This window comes from Naegleria lovaniensis, assembly GCF_003324165.1.
Source record: "Naegleria lovaniensis strain ATCC 30569 chromosome Unknown tig025, whole genome shotgun sequence".
NCBI lineage: Eukaryota > Heterolobosea > Eutetramitea > Acrasida > Naegleriidae > Naegleria > Naegleria lovaniensis.
The window spans coordinates 483,935-499,785 of NW_025407847.1; the positions used below are offsets into that span (position 1 = coordinate 483,935).

Sequence of the window (15,851 nt, forward strand, 5' to 3'; positions counted from 1 at the left end):
ACAGCGTACGGTTGTCTTGTCAACAATAATATTAACAGATCGGTTGCGTGTTGCCCAACAAGGCGATCTTGAATTTTTTCCAAATTTATTAAAAAATGTCCTTGTTCTTGCAAGTCCTTACGGTGATTCCGATTGTAGTCATGTTCACCACTTTGGATGCCAAGCAAGCACGGTTCTACGCTCAAACCTTTCAAATTATCACCAAGCAGTGGATGGGAGTATTAAAAGCAAATCATCATGATGAATGGTTTGAGAAATTTCAATCCCGAACGAAAAAGTCTCTCAATCATCATGATGATGAGGCTACAAGGACCACACAAACCAACAACGTGGAAATTGAAGAGATGGAAAGAAATTTTAATTACATTGTGGATAGATCCATGATTGGGATGAAACAATAGAAACTCTTTGGGAAATGGGATGTTTTTTGAAGCTCGGGCTTTGAACACCCTTTTGGTGTTGTCAAATGCCGAAATTGAACATGGATTTCACAACGAGAGAGATTGTTTACCACCTCCGAAATTGATGACAACTTTCAAATGATGAAAATTACAACTTGTGATTACTCTTCAGGACACAAAGATTGGCAGTTTCAGTACAACGACATAATTGTACATCTTCAACTCTTGAAATTCTAACTCACTCAGCTCAACTTGGAGATTATCACACAGCAGCACTCATGAGTTGTCACAAGATTTGAAAAAAAATTTCTAAATAAAGTCGAATCTAAAATACTACATTTTAGGTAACTTGTGCGTTTGGCAAAAATTATTCGCCTCTTGCTACTGTTATCGATATTTGCATTAAAAAAAGTGAAACACCACTGACCGCGACGATTAGCATCAACACCCAGTACTCTTTTATTTGAATACAACTAGTCCTCCTTCCTACGAGAAAGATATCATCGACACCGGAAATGAAACTCCTTAACAACAAGAGAAGAAGAGGTTTTTACAATAGCACTGCCTTTTACATGCGGGATCAATCTTCTCAATTAACCTCAACAACAACCACAACAACAACAACCTCATCCACTTCGGGATTATCAAACAACAATAGCATTAGTATTGAAGGTACTATAAGCTCCAGTAGTGATGATGTTACCTCAAGCAGTAGTATGCTTCTCAAGAAACGAAAGATCAAGTATGGAATTTCTCGAGTGAGGACCAAGCTCTTACGCAATCGATTGTATTGGGAATCTCAAGAAGAGGAATATCAACAACAACAACATAATACTCAACACAATCCTACTCCTTCGTCTTCAAGAAATCAACCAACTGCTCACATGTGCTCCAATAATTTCACTGCTCATCAATCCCTTCCTAACTGTTCCTTTACTACCACTAACAACCACACATGCTCACATCTCACTCCTTCATCATCATCTTCTTCCCTTCAAGATCAATTACATCAAGTTCTGTTGCAAGTACTTTCACAAATGACACTCGAACAGTTTCAAGATCAGCTCGCATTGGCTGTGAGTCGATTATTTGAAAGTTTGCTCAGAGCAAAGGAAATTCTCGAACAACGTCAGGCAATACAAATGTCTGAGGAAGAAAAGCAACGATTCACTCGAGAGGTATTGTCTTCTTCTGAGTTTCAATCCAAAATTTCTTCGATACAGTCCATCTTTCATTTTGAAAGTATTCTTAAGGAAGATAAGGAATTGTTTATTATGGTTTCGAATGTGATACCACAACAACGATCCGTCTATGTCGCTTCCTTTATGAAAAATCAACCTGATCAGTAAAATATTGTGTTTTCTATTTTTCTCACATTGTCAACTGAATGAAAAAAAGGCCAAACATTTCACAATATCAGAGCGAGAGGACATTCTGCCAGAACACTCTCTCTTCTTTGAAAAGATAATTATTCCCACTGATTGGCTAAGGTATTTGAAAGTTCCAACGCCTCTGTCAAACGTTTCGAATGACTCAATAAATTCACAAATACAGAATCCCCAAACCTCGCGCCTAACATTGGTCCTACCAACACTGGACAATAATTTGCATTTCCAGCAAATTTAAAAGAATCGTTCAAACAAGCTTCCACCAATTCTTGATCATTCTGATAATTCAACGCATAGACATGAGTGTGTAAAATGACAAAATAAAGAGCGGCTTGAAAGGTCAAGGGAGAAAATCCTCCACGTGATAATTGTGATCGTAAACGTTCAATTTCTAAAGCATCTCCTTGAAGAAAGGCAGAATTTTCAACCAAAGCTTTCAAGCAAGTCAATAATTCTTTTGAAAGACTTTTTCGTTGTGAGAAATTGTTGAAATTTTGAAATTGTTCCATAAAGTTTTACAAATGGTCACAATCGAAAGAGGAGGAACCATTTGGATTTCATTTTGATTCGTCGAATCCAACGATGACAAAGCAGCTGACTCAATCCATCGACGACATATATAATTCTGCAACATGGAAACCTCCACTGCAAACCACGAATAATGTGTCATTCTAGTTTCCATTTGTGCCAACTGTAATAATTCATCCATCGAAGACCATCCTCGAAACATACTCAAAATAACATTCCGATGAGCTGGATTCACTCCACCGGTTTGTCCATTCAAATCTTGATCGATTTTTGCACTTTGAATTATTTTCTCCAAATATTGTTCCTTGACAGAATCATGAGTTTGAAAATAATTATTATTGGAATTTGTGGATTTCAATAATGGAAAGGATGAAAAAATTAATTTTCCAATTTGACCAGTGTCATCCCATCCAACATGTTTATGATAATACCAAATGAGATAGTCTGAAAAGATATTGTTGAGTAGGGAATGAGGATGATCCAGGAACACTCGAGTGGATGATGCCGTGTCCACGGAATTGGATGGTAGTTGTTCTTGTTGTAGTTGAACGAGTTGTTTGGCCACAATGATTCCCATGGCTTGAGGTCCGTGATTGTGATCACCTGCAATGAGACCATACAAGACACCACGAACGAGTGATTTTACATGATCTTGAGAGGTGACATTTTTTTTAATTTTAAAACGAAAGGCAACCGTTGACTTTACAACGTTGAGAAACACCACCGAAACAAACACAGCGCAAATCACACACAGAGTCGTGTTTTCTTAATTTGTGACTATTTAATTACATTAATTGTTCAATGGCTCCTACATTGAGTCCTTCGTCGCCAACAGCACCTCCTTGCTTTCCTACGGCCACAATGACAAACGCTAATCTGATTGGAGCTCCTGAAATTAGCTCGACATTATTGGCAAAGTATTTAGCTCTTCTACCATCACTCCAATCGACGTTGACGTCCATGACACCATTTCTTATAAAGCCAGAGAATTTCTTTTCTACATTTCCGTGTTTTGTAAAACCCTTAACATTATCACCTACAGTAATCGAGTCGTCGACTTCAAGAACTGCCTCCCATCCATTGACCTCAGTGTTTGTTGGTTTACCTTAAGCAATGACGTTTCCATTAACGTATATGTTGACGTGATCAAATAACCTACCTTGGAATTTGGTCCAAACTGTTTTACCGTAGAATCTAAATTTTTGGGTGGTAAAACAACCATAGGAGGGGGTTGAATATAAGACATGTTTGGAGACGGAGAATAAGGCGGAGGAGGAGGTAAGAACTCCTTGAATTCTGTGTTTGTGGTTGGTGGAATTTGCTGTACCAAGGGCTGCACAATTTGAGGTGGAACCATTATTTGCTGCAGTTGCATTTGAAGTTGTTGAATAATCTTATCTTGTTGAAGCATTTGCTCTTTAAGTTGCTGAATTTGTTGCTGAAGTGCTTCCTTTTGTTTAACAAGCTGTACATTTTGCTCTTTTTGGTTTTGTAAATCTTGTGCTGTCATTTCAAGTCTCTTGGTCACTGCTTCGATATCTCTTTGTAGTTGAAGATTATCAGCAGACAGCAACTCATTTACTTTTGCATAATTGCTCTGATCACCAGAAAAGTTTGCAATATAATTTTTGACAAGCTCCTTTTCGAACAAACACTCATCGACAAGATGAGTCTCAAGTTCTAGAGCTGTTCCATCAAAATTACATCCAAATTTGCAATTTGGGCATTGTACTGTTCTTCCCTTGCATTCTCTCTCGACATGACACCAATAGTCACTTCTCTTGACAACGGGATTAGTACAACCCTTGTTAGCGTTTGGGCACATTACTTCTAAATTATTTACCAAACGATGAACCACCGAATTGAATACAAAGCCTTCCTCACAGGAAGCCACAGCTACTTTGCAGTTGGGACAGCTTTTGTATTCTTTCATCCATTGTCCCAAGCAAGCATTGCAAAACAAAGCATTACATTTCAAACACTCCCGATTATTTTCAATAAAATCCGAACAAAGCCCACATTTCAAGGTGGATCCCAACTCTTCCATAACTCCCTTGGAAGAGAGAAGCACACATTCTTTCGGAACTGAACGAGTCGAACTAAAAGTCATCATTTTTTTTTTGCAAATTCTCTCCAGACTAATTTGGAGAGACGTAAATCGAAAGCGGTTGGCTCGTTACAAAACAAAGGTTCATTCATGTTTGATCTTGAAGAGCTGTTCTTTTTCAATAGAGGTTGTGGTTTTCTATGGATTCCATTCATGGGTTGGTTGATCCAACACTTGTCGTAATTTGTTCAACATTTGTGTTGCAAAATGTCGAATTGGACATGATGATACTGAAAATGAAGGGCATAACATAAATTTATTGTTGGGTGGATGTTACAAAAGTGTATGATAATTAATTGTTGTTGTTGGTGGTTGGTTTTCTTGGTTCAATCATGAGAGACTTCTTGTGAAGCTCATCATCGTTGGTAATAATACCTTCGAAAATATGTTCCTTTAAAACATATTGGACGTATGGAATGGGTTCTAAATGGTACAAATTTGCACAATTTTGTAAATCCTTCACTTTCTGAATGGTTGCATAATAAATTCTTCTCTTTTGGTAATTAATTAATTTCTTTTGAGGTGTCTTGGGATGATTGAATTCATCAGGATTACCATCCGAAGTAAAGGTCAAATCTGTTTGGAAAATACCAATAAATGGAATGATTGGAGTATTGTTGTTAATGATCGTGTTGTTGAGATTTTCTCTGAGCTTACTTCGATTGTTGGCATGAAGTTCATCAAAGATCTTGAAAATATTGTTGTCACTTTCAGAGAGACCCTTTCTCGTTTCTTTGAGTCGATATACTGGAACGGATTGAAGACCTGAAATAATAGCAAAGAATGCACTGTAATTGTTCAACTCGTAGGATTCTTTGGCAATTTCAACAAACTTTTTAAAGAGTGCCTTTCTGATGTCCGCATTGTTTTCAGTGAGAATTTTAGTTTGTACCCAATAGCTAATCTTGTTGACACGATCAGTGAGAGCAGAAATATGAGGAGCAAGTTCATACTTGTACTTGGGATCACTCCATCCAGAGTTGTAGAATTCATTGGCTTCAATCTTTTTGAAAATCTTCAAATCAATAATGGTTTCTTGTCGAGCAATTTCAGTTGCTGGCCAACTCAATAAATCAAATTGAATATTGTATGGATTCAAAATATTCTTACTAATATATTCCTTCTTGTTAATCCGCCATTGATTGAGAGAAATTTGAGGTTCTTTGAGTTTTTCAACTGGAATACCTCGCGGAATCATGGCAGTCGTGGTATTGTGTCGTGAGTGAACATTGGAAGTCGAAGAACCTTCATCCTTCTTAAAGCTTAACAAGTTTTGAAGAAGAGTCTTTTTGATCTTTTTGAGAGTTGGGTGAACTTTTTTCACAGCACCAGGTTTTTCATATCTAAACTTGATACCTTGGACAATTTCTTCATAATGATGCATATAGAGAGCCAATGATTCATTATCAAGAGCATGGAATGCTTCCTTGACAAGTTCATTCATGGCTTGTTCAATGTAAAGACATACAGCGTTTTCTTTGGTAATTTCGGGTGCGTTTGGATCTCCTTGTTCTTTGGCACGAGTGGCCTCTTTCACAACATTCAAAGTTCTTCGATAGATACCCATCAAGTGATTCATGAGTTGACGAGCAGTTGTGAATGAAGAGAAGGTATTGAGGAAAATGGCATAGAACACTCCACGAGCTTCCGTGTCACCAGGCAATGTGCACAATCCAACAAATTTGTCAACGAGTTTTGCAAAAGTGGCCGAGGAAATGGAGCAACGTTTGGCATCAATGTTCACATCTTCAGGTTCCTCAGGTAAATCTTGTGCAAGTTCTTCGTGAGAGAGTGTCGATGCGAATGGTTTCAGCAAGAGAGAAACACATTCCTTAGAAATGTTGATAATATCTCCGACATTCTTATCAAACATGAGTTCTTCAGAGTATAATGTACAGACACCAAGAAGCCATCTCCACTTTTGTTCAACCTTACGTTTCTGAGCATAGGGTGCTCGCTCTTTCTTTGGAATGGTTTGATCGTACAATTCATGACACACAAACAAATGGTTAAAGTTGAAAAGCAATGGATGAAGACAATCCTGGAAGATGATCTTACAAGCTTTGTACTCTTCTTTGAGGGTCAATTGGAAAATAATGTTAAAGATCAATCTGCTGATGGAACGCAAAATCAGTGACTCTACAGGTGTAATGGTTTTGGTATTTCTAGTAATCTCGAGCTTGGACAAAATTTGAACTTCTGGAAGGTTCTTCAATTCTTGAGATTCACTTTCTGCTAACTTTAACAAGTGGTCAATATCATACTTCTTTTTGATTTTTTCAAAGACCTCAGTGAGTACAGATTTTTCAGTGAGCTTGCTGATCAAATAATTGACTGTCAAGATGGTCTCCATACGTAAGGATCGTTGATTGCCTCTCTTTTCTCTTGGAATGGAAGATGAGTAGGAAAGAGTATGTACAGACATGACACAATAATCCAAAAAGCTGATACAGTTAAGCATGACGTGTACTGGAGCTTGTATCCACCATTGAGTGAGTCGTTGTTCTGACAAGTTTCTCAACACCCACAAGATACAAAATGCTGTGACGAGGTACATTTCATCATTGTGGAAGAGAGTGAGATATTCTTCCTTGTCCATGTACTTGTCAACAAAGTAAAGGAACATCTCTGCAATAGCAGCTCTCTTGGATGTGTCTTGATATCTTGCATCGTAATCAATCTTGCAGAATAAATCCAATACACACTTTCCAACTTTGAGCATTAACTTTTCATTGTTGGTTTCAACAGTGCTAAAGAAGACATCAAAGAAATGTCGGATTAAGAAGTTTCCATCCTGGAGTTGCAAATTGTTGAGTGGAATAAAGTAATCATAGTCACACATGATCGCCACGAAATCAGACTTCAATCTCAACAATGCTTCAACAGATGTATCTTTTGAATTTTCAATGGACAAGCAATCCATATAGTGCTTTACAATTCCAATGTAATAATCTCTGTCAACAAATGGAATTAAATCTCTAATGAAGAGAGCAAGATTTCTGTTAGCATTCAAACCAATGTTTTGTCTACCGTGACCAGAAGAGGAGAGCAATTTCTTGGTACGTGTACAAAAGTATGTCATCAAGTCTTTCACTCGATTCACAAAGTATTCTTGAGAGAGTGGATGTTCATCGTTTCTGCTGTATTTGTCAGACTTGTTCAAATACCAGCTATCCCTAATCGTGAGACAATCCAATGAGTCTGTCTTGATGCAAAGTGTCAAACTCTTAATAATAGTATCGAACAAGAACCATGAGAAACGGAATGGATCGTGCTCTGACAAGTTGTTGGTTTCAAAGTAATGCTTGGTTGGATCGCCTTGTAAAATCTTGGTCAATTCTTCCAAATAATCTGTAAAGATACGAGTAAGTACTGAATATGTTGGATATCCTCTGTTCATTTCATCGAAAATATATTTGATGTACGATGCCATAAACTTGTTACCACGTGTGTGATTCTTGGTATAGTGATAAACACCTCTGAGACACACAAGTACTTGCTCAAACAATAATCGTTCAGCGCCCTTTCTCAAGTCGGCAGATTGGAGTGGCAATTCTGAAATACTACTCATCAATTCAAACAAGATGTTCATAACAATTGGAAGATGAGGCAAGAAGAGAGAGAATTCAATGGTACAGAATTTCATCAAGACGTAACGGCAAATGTACTCCAATATTTGTTCCTTATTTTCTTTTTCAGGACTATACAAGTCATGAATACTGGCAAAGAATAATTGAAGTACTTCGTCTTGAGGATTAACACTAGAAACAAGTTGAGCAGAAAGTTTGAATCTTGCGTCACTAATCTTGTCCAAAATGCCCTTCGTCTTGGACTTGGAAAGATATTCTGGTTGCAATGCCTTATACACCCTGAGTTCACCAACGAAAATGTGTCTCTGAACATCCGAGTATGTGAGTTCGTAGGAACAATTACGTTGAGCCTTATCCTCTTCGTAAAGCTTATTCTTTTCAGTCAATTCAAGGAATGAATAACCCAACACTGAGCGCTCACATTTTCCAAACTCTTCTTCTCTGGTTCCAACAGGTTCATAAACGAGTTTGGAAGACTTCTTTTCAATGTCAACATGATAGAAAATGAAGAGTAAATGGTTGCCCTTCTTGGTGACAGCTGGAACATCAATTTTGATTTCATCAAGGAATTGAGGAGTAGTAGTATCATGTTCAAGAGCTGTAAAATCTGATCTCCTTTTTTCAGATGTGAATCTGTTAATAACGACAGGATGACATTTTTGAATTTCCTCTTGTGTTGGTATTACGGCATCGTTTTCTCTAAATACGACTTCCACAACAACATTCTTAGCCTTAGTTTTCTCTAGCTTTGCACCCATAGGATAAATATACATGGTATTAAACAAGGTCATGTGTGGATGACGGGCCTTGCTCCATGGAATTTCGTTGATGGCTTCCGATTCCAAAATTTTCAATTGCTCGTCGAACATGGTTTTACCATAATCTTCAGACATTAATCTTGGTGGATCATCAGAGAACTCGTCCTCATCATCAATTGCACTGAACACGGGATCTCCATTCTCATCAATATTGTTACCGTTTAAGAAGGGATTGGTTGGTTGAAGTGACAAGGATTGTTCTTCCGTATTATTCACACTATCCTCATCGGATTTGATGGAGGCAAGCTGTCCTGTTGGAGTTGTATCGGTATTGTCCTCAATCTTATTCTTGACATATCTCTGCAAGTCACTCACCAACTCGGTGTGTACTTTCATTGAGGCAGAGACGGCTTGCAATTTGATCTTTTGTTTAATGGCAGCATAGACATTAAATGGGGTCTTGTAATCGCCTTCGACCACATAGAACTGATCGAAATGCATCGATGGATTAAGTTCAAGCTTCTTCTCACCTTTGAAAAGAGGAACAAAGCTAACAAATGCTGCATGTCTGAAATGAGAAAGTTTGTTCTTTCTGGCCTCAATCTCTGAAGAAAAGTCATTCTTCTTGTGATGTTTGAGCGTGTCCTTAATGGAACAAGTTGGTACGCGGTGAACATACAGTACCAAATACATTTCTTCGTTTGGTGAAGAAATTGAGAATAGTCTCTTGTCAGAGTTGGCAACAATGCCATTCGATTTCTTTTGAATGGATTCACGGATTGATGGCGCCAACTGTTGCAATTGTTCTTCAGAAAATAGATGGAACCAATAATCCTCACTAATCTTCTTGGAGTACTTGGTGTCATAAATTGCAACAGAGAATGTGAACAATTCTTTCATGACGTCAAACTTTTCCATAAATTGGAATTCGTTGCAAGACAAGAGGAATCTAAACTTTTTCTTGACAGGATATTCAATTTCTGGAATTCTTTGACACAAAGTAGTGTGAAGAGGTTTGTACTCATACTTTGGTTGTAAAACTCCCATTAATCTTCTATTATCCTTGTTGATATTCTCTTCATTGAGTTGAACAACATGTAAGAAGGATTCGCTTTGGTGCTTCTTTGAATCGTTCACAGTACTTTCAGACCTTTGAATTTCAGCAGTAATTTCGTTGAGAAGCTCAAGTGGTCGTTTCGCACACAATTCTTTTGCCTTCTCAACCAAGCTCTTTTTCAAGGATTTAGAAATATCAATTTCGTCGAAGGCGTCCACAGCCTTCTTTTCTCCTTGTCCTTTTTGCTGTAAAAGAGCTAACTTCATTTCCTTTTCAGTTAAGCTTTGATTGGTCTGTAATGAACTAAGTAATTGAGGTGTTCCTCCTTCGGCCGGTGCGCCTTCCTTGCCTTCCTTTCCTTCCTTGTTGGACTCTTTGCTCTCTTTTGCTTCCTTCTCTTCTTTTTTAGGTTTCTCTGTCTTGCCACCAAATATTGATTTTCTCTTGCCTTGACCAATAAGAGCATTTTTCAATTTCTTTGAGAGACCTGCTTCTGTGAAATCTCCCATTTGATCAGTGACCTTATACAATTCCTCAGGTTCAGTTGGTGCTTGAACGTCTGTTGCCTTCTCAGCCTGTGCCTTTTCAATATCGAGAATTTTTGCAAAGGATGGCAAAATTTCATCTTCGTCCACAACTACATTATCCTCCTCTTTCTTTTCCTCCTTTTCGTTCTTATCCTTTGAGTTTTTCTTCTTTTTTTGATCATTGTGATTAGATGAAGATTGTGGAGGAGGGTTCTCAGGTGTGACATTTGGAGATGTCACAGATTGAGGAGCATCACTATTGGCAGGAGTCAACACTGCAAATTGAGGCTTGAAAGGAGTTGCTCTGTATGGAACAGCTTCATAACGTAAAATTTTGAATGGTTTGTAAAATACTTGTAAACAATGTCTCACATGAGGATATTTGAAATAGACAACTTCTTCGACATCAGAATTTGATTTTTTGGATTTAAACTTTTGCAAGTATTCTCCTCCAACAGAGAGGAATCTGAAAAAGTTTTTCACAAGAAGACCTTTGTTTTCATTGTGATGATGTTCAGAAGAGGGAGCACGTGTTGGTGAAGCCGATGCCAATTGTTCCAATAAAGCACCTGAACTAACATGATTGGTATTATTTGAAGATGCAGCAAGAATTGAAGAGTTAAATCTTTGTGATTGTTGTTGCAATCGAATACTTGAAGATCTCATAAGAATACGCTTTGAATGTGTGTTATTCAAAGTGTTGGTATTATAGAGCACAGTCCATTGAGTTTGATCAATTTCTTCAATTGAAAAGGGATCCATTGCTTGCATATTAATTGGAATTGGAGTCTTTTCAGTTTTTTGATGAGATGAAGATGCTGGAAATGGTTGAGACTGTTGTTGCTGCTGAGAAGAAGAAGCACTTGCTGCTGTTGGTGATGAGGAAGATGAGGACTGTTGTGTTTGTTGTTGTTGTGCTTGTTGCGAGTTCACATCATTCAAAACCGTAGCGACCACTCCCAAGAACTTTTGATGACGTTTCTTCTCCTCTTCAGTCAATGGTGGAGGAGGTGTGGCAGGTGGAGGTGGGAGTGAGGTCATTGGACCTGTATACGCAAGAACGGTAACTTTGGGTTTTTGTTGTGGATTGGATGAATCTTGTTCTTGTTGTTGCAGGCCTTGTGGTACAGCTGTAACGACAGAAACAGCATCATTGGTTGAAGTCGATGTTGTTGTAGTTGCTGTTGTTGTTGTTGTTGATACAGAAGAAGAGCTAGTATTATCTCCTTGATGATGAGATTCCAATGATGATGATGAAGAAGGCTCCGTCGTAGATTCAGGCTGAGGAGTTATCTTGTTGTCGTTATTGCTGCTACTGAATGTGTTATTGGTGTTGTTCATGGCTACATCCTTCTCTACAGAAGAAGAATTAATCATTTCTGAATGAACCAAATGATGATCATTCGAGTCCTGTTTCAAAGGCTCTGTAGCAGCTTCATCACAAGATTCCGTAGCGTTTAAATTTCTTCCTTCCGTTCCTCCTCCATTGATTTTATGATTCTCAACAAATGGATGATGATGATCATCATCATTACGGGTATGCTCCAATTCCTTCATTGGACTTACTTGTGGATGCTTCTTCTCATCTAAAGTAGTACTTGTTGTTTTAGGAGATGAAGAGGATGGTTGTGGTGGGGTTGTTGTTGTTGTTGTATTGTTGTTTGCATTGTTTACGACTGGTGATGATGATGATACGGGAGTGAGTGGAACACTCGTATCTTGAGGTTGTTGTTGTTGTTGTCGTAGTGATGGTGGTGATTCTATCATTTGCTGTTGTACTAATTGTGCCCGAGGACTGGTTGGACTTCGTGGAGTCTTTGGAGAAGTTGGAGGTATAGCTTCTGATTCTGAGTTTGATGAGAACATGTTATTCTCTTTCTAGAAAATGTTGTAGGACAATTATTTGAAATGATGACAGGTGCCAAAAAACAAGGGTCGAGAACACACGACGTCCAACAAGGATGATGATTCAAAAGTGAAAGGATCAATCCATGATGTTGTTGTTATGTTCAAAGAATAATAAAACGATTCCATCATGGAATTAATAGAGAATAAGCAATAGGATGAGTTCTTTGATACATACCAATACAAAGAGGATTTGAAATTTGATAAATTAAACTTTAGAGAAAAAACATGGACAAGAGATGTCAGCAAAAAAGTATCGACACTTGGGTTGTGTTTGGAAGGTAGGAATAACACAATAATTTAATTGATTTGGGTGATGTTCTTGGTGCGTCGATGATGATGGGTTGTGTCACCTAATCTGATGATGGCTTTTTTTTTGATGTGAAAGTCTTGTCAAATGTCAACATGAGTTGGCATAAACAACCCTTAATCTCAATGAAACATTGATTTTTCTAACTCGCCCCTAATCAATTAATATTATGTTGACCAAACAGGAAAGAAGCGAAGTATACATTTGTCAACAGGAAAATGTTCTTTTGTCAAGTTCTTGGCAGAGGCACGAAGGATATCCTTCTTTCTAATGGTTGTCAAAAGTCAATTAGTGATGTTGCAAGAAAACAATGTTGAAAGAGTATGGTAAGGTTTGATTGCTTCATAACATCCTCCACTATCTGAAAACTTAGTAATCTAAAGGTACCAACACATTACAATTGCTCCGTTCCTTGGTTAAATGGACCAAAAGCTTTTGAAAATTCTTCACTCCATCATAATGCAGTGGACAAGTATCAATAATTTTGTGGTCATATTCTTCCAGCGTGACCATACTTTGTGTAGCTTTTGAAATGTTATGTGATGTATCGCCATCATCACCATCGTCGTCAAGTGATGTAGTAGTTGTCGAATAGCTTTCATTACTCTCTTCGCTTTGGATTTCTCCTACACTCTCATCCTCTTCCACGTCTTTTGCATTCTCTGTGACATTATTAGTTTCAATGGTATTGTTGTCCAGGTTGAGAATAAAATCATGTAAATGAGCATGGGAAGAGATGGAATAGTCTTCTGGAATTGATAAGGGCTTTTCTGAGGAATACAGAGTTTCATCATCATCACTCTCTTGTGAAGGTTGACCTTTGTGTAATTGTTCTACAACTTTGTTAACAAACTTTTCGATTTGAAATAACGAAATGCCGTTCCTGTTGCTCTTAATATGCAAACTACGGTCAAGGCCTTCTCTCTTACTTAACTCGGCTAATGTTTTCATTTCATTTCCATTCAAACAAACTCTCTCGGTCAGAGAGGTCAAAGTTTCAAATCGTCCGTACATGGCATAAATGGTCCTTGTTGAAATGTTCAAAAATCTTTTTGCATAAACTAACGGTATATAGAGCTGTTGACCAAACCTCACAAGAGGAATTTCGAAAAATTGTGTGGGCTTTCCGATATGAATAATATTATTGTTCATTGTTGATGAGTCTTCACTGATGAAATCATCGTCATCGGAGAGAATCATTTCATTATTATTTTCCTCATGAGATGTACTAAACAAAATATCCTCATCGTCATCATTGAATTTTTCTCCTACAATTGCTTTCCTCGTATGTCGTGATCGGGTTTTCATTCTAGGATTTCATCTAAAAACTTTGAGTGTGTTTGCAATAATTTTTTTGTTCTTTTTTCTGTTAGCATCGCTGACGTGAGCTCCAAATGAAGGTCCAAGATTTGTTCGAGATTTTCCCAGACGTCGTTTGGTATTAATAACGCAGCCATTATCTTTGTTTGTTGAGATGACGGTGCTTTAGTTATGATATCCCTAATTTAGGCAAGTTCCTATTCACATGGTTTGTTTCTGCGGTGAATAATAATTTTGTATTCGCCAACTAATGTTCTTTCTCCTCAGCAGAATGTGAACAAATATAATTCGTTCATTAGAAAAATACATTAACATAAGGTTGTTCCTTCTTACCGAACACGAGAAGCAGGATCACCTCAACCCATAAAGGTTGGAGTTATTACTTTTTTAAAAACAAATCTGTTTCGTGCTTTATCCCCGAAACAAGTTCATGAGAACCTTAAAGAAACCTCAGGACTCTAAAAATTCCAGAGGTTTCACTCAAAGAAAAATCAAGTCCAAGGCTGTACAGTACCTCCAAATCAACGGCATCAAAAACAAGTCCGCTCAAGCCCGCATAGTATTTCAATAGAACATTGTTGGGTCGTTCGTTACGTTCTCCTTTCTCCTTCTCTTCTGTAATTTATTATTCCTTCTATTAAGGCTTCTTTGACTTTAATCATCATCATCATGGGTGGAGGAGCCTCAAAGAATTCATTTCGGCAATACCTCGAGGAACGTGAGCATCCTTTTCAAAAGAGAACGGATCGAGCCTTTGTCGTATCGGCTTCCAAATATCGAGCACATCCTTCTCAATCCTCAGAAACAACAACAACACAACAAGACTTCTCTCCTCACGATGTTGCAGTGATTGAAAAGGGAAAGATTATTTCTCAAACCGAATCTGCATCATCATCCAATCATCGTTCTTCTCCACCATTGCAACACGATCCGTCCTCAAAAAACTCTCCCCGAAGAACCAACACACTTCCTGTCAAACAAACTCCCAAATTCTTCAAACAATCCTTGCCATACTCTTCAGAGCCGTTATTTTCATGGTTTAAGAAGAAACAACGGCCGAACAAGACCTTTCCAAGCGCAGCGATCAATGAGAAGGATGTCATTGTGGACGAGGCCAGTGTTTGGCACAATACACGAATTTGGGTCTCCAATCCCGATGAAACCGAAACAAGTGTAGTGGATGGCGCAACTTTAAATTTGACTCCAACACTATCAAGCAGTTCACTGGATTCTAATGAAGAGCAAACGAACGGCATTCATTTCAACAATAATAACAGCCTTAATCAACAAGTGAATTCGAATAGAGTCCAACATGCACCGCCCACTGAAATGACAACCTCACCAACAAACATTGTATCCTCTTCCTATACATCTACTTCGAATGCACCAGTTACTGTGGTGAAATCGGAAAAAACTGAGCCCAGCTCCACGAATAATTCGCCTCCCTCATGCAAAAACGCAAATAATACCAAACAGTTAGACCACAACACAATCGCAGGTGACAAAGAAAGAACCTTTAATCTAACTCCCATGAAATCGCAACGAACGAAACGAAACGTATCAGCTGCTGCACCCTTAGAACGAAACAGAAGCAGTAGTTTGCCCAACGCCTTCTTTCCCATACCAAACAAGAGAACTTTGCTGTGAAACTTTCCAATCTCCCTCTTCTATGAAATTCATTCTTGCATTCTTTGAAGTGTTATCTCCGTCAAGGTGACTCTTTGACTTTGACACTTGCTTTCGAAAGAACAAAAACGAACTGTTGTTAAATTTAGATGGTACCAATTTTAATTGCCAAAAAAAACACCAAAACACATACAAACAGCAGCCTTATGAAAATTGGCTGAACCTTCAATTACTTGACAAAACTCGTCCTTCTCTGGCGCACTCAGCAGTTCATTTTCGTATTTGATCGTACAGACTCTTTGGCCATAACATGAACAGTAAACACTTTCATTGT

General features: G+C 38.1%; 5 protein-coding genes across 5 annotated transcripts; 2 read left to right on the forward strand and 3 right to left on the reverse strand.

Annotated features, from left to right (window-relative positions):
- Positions 1-916: 916 nt before the first annotated feature.
- Positions 917-1,750, forward strand: C9374_005868 (uncharacterized protein; the record flags this gene model as incomplete). Its single annotated transcript, XM_044695665.1, has 1 exon — positions 917-1,750. The coding sequence occupies one exon, from the start codon at positions 917-919 to the stop codon at positions 1,748-1,750; it is 834 nt and encodes a 277-aa protein (XP_044547755.1).
- Positions 1,751-2,234: 484 nt separating this feature from the next.
- C9374_005869 (uncharacterized protein) lies at positions 2,235-4,430 on the reverse strand (the record flags this gene model as incomplete). Its single annotated transcript, XM_044695666.1, has 3 exons — positions 2,235-3,017; positions 3,130-3,422; positions 3,473-4,430. 3 exons carry the CDS (start codon positions 4,428-4,430, stop codon positions 2,235-2,237), a joined length of 2,034 nt encoding a protein of 677 aa, XP_044547756.1.
- A 286-nt stretch (positions 4,431-4,716) lies between these two features.
- Positions 4,717-12,222, reverse strand: C9374_005870 (uncharacterized protein; the record flags this gene model as incomplete). The annotated part of the gene is made up of 1 exon (XM_044695668.1): positions 4,717-12,222. The coding sequence occupies one exon, from the start codon at positions 12,220-12,222 to the stop codon at positions 4,717-4,719; it is 7,506 nt and encodes a 2,501-aa protein (XP_044547757.1).
- A 718-nt stretch (positions 12,223-12,940) lies between these two features.
- C9374_005871 (uncharacterized protein) lies at positions 12,941-13,879 on the reverse strand (the record flags this gene model as incomplete). The annotated part of the gene is made up of 1 exon (XM_044695669.1): positions 12,941-13,879. One exon carries the CDS (start codon positions 13,877-13,879, stop codon positions 12,941-12,943), a length of 939 nt encoding a protein of 312 aa, XP_044547758.1.
- Positions 13,880-14,560: 681 nt separating this feature from the next.
- Positions 14,561-15,538, forward strand: C9374_005872 (uncharacterized protein; the record flags this gene model as incomplete). Its single annotated transcript, XM_044695670.1, has 1 exon — positions 14,561-15,538. The coding sequence occupies one exon, from the start codon at positions 14,561-14,563 to the stop codon at positions 15,536-15,538; it is 978 nt and encodes a 325-aa protein (XP_044547759.1).
- Positions 15,539-15,851: the final 313 nt, after the last annotated feature.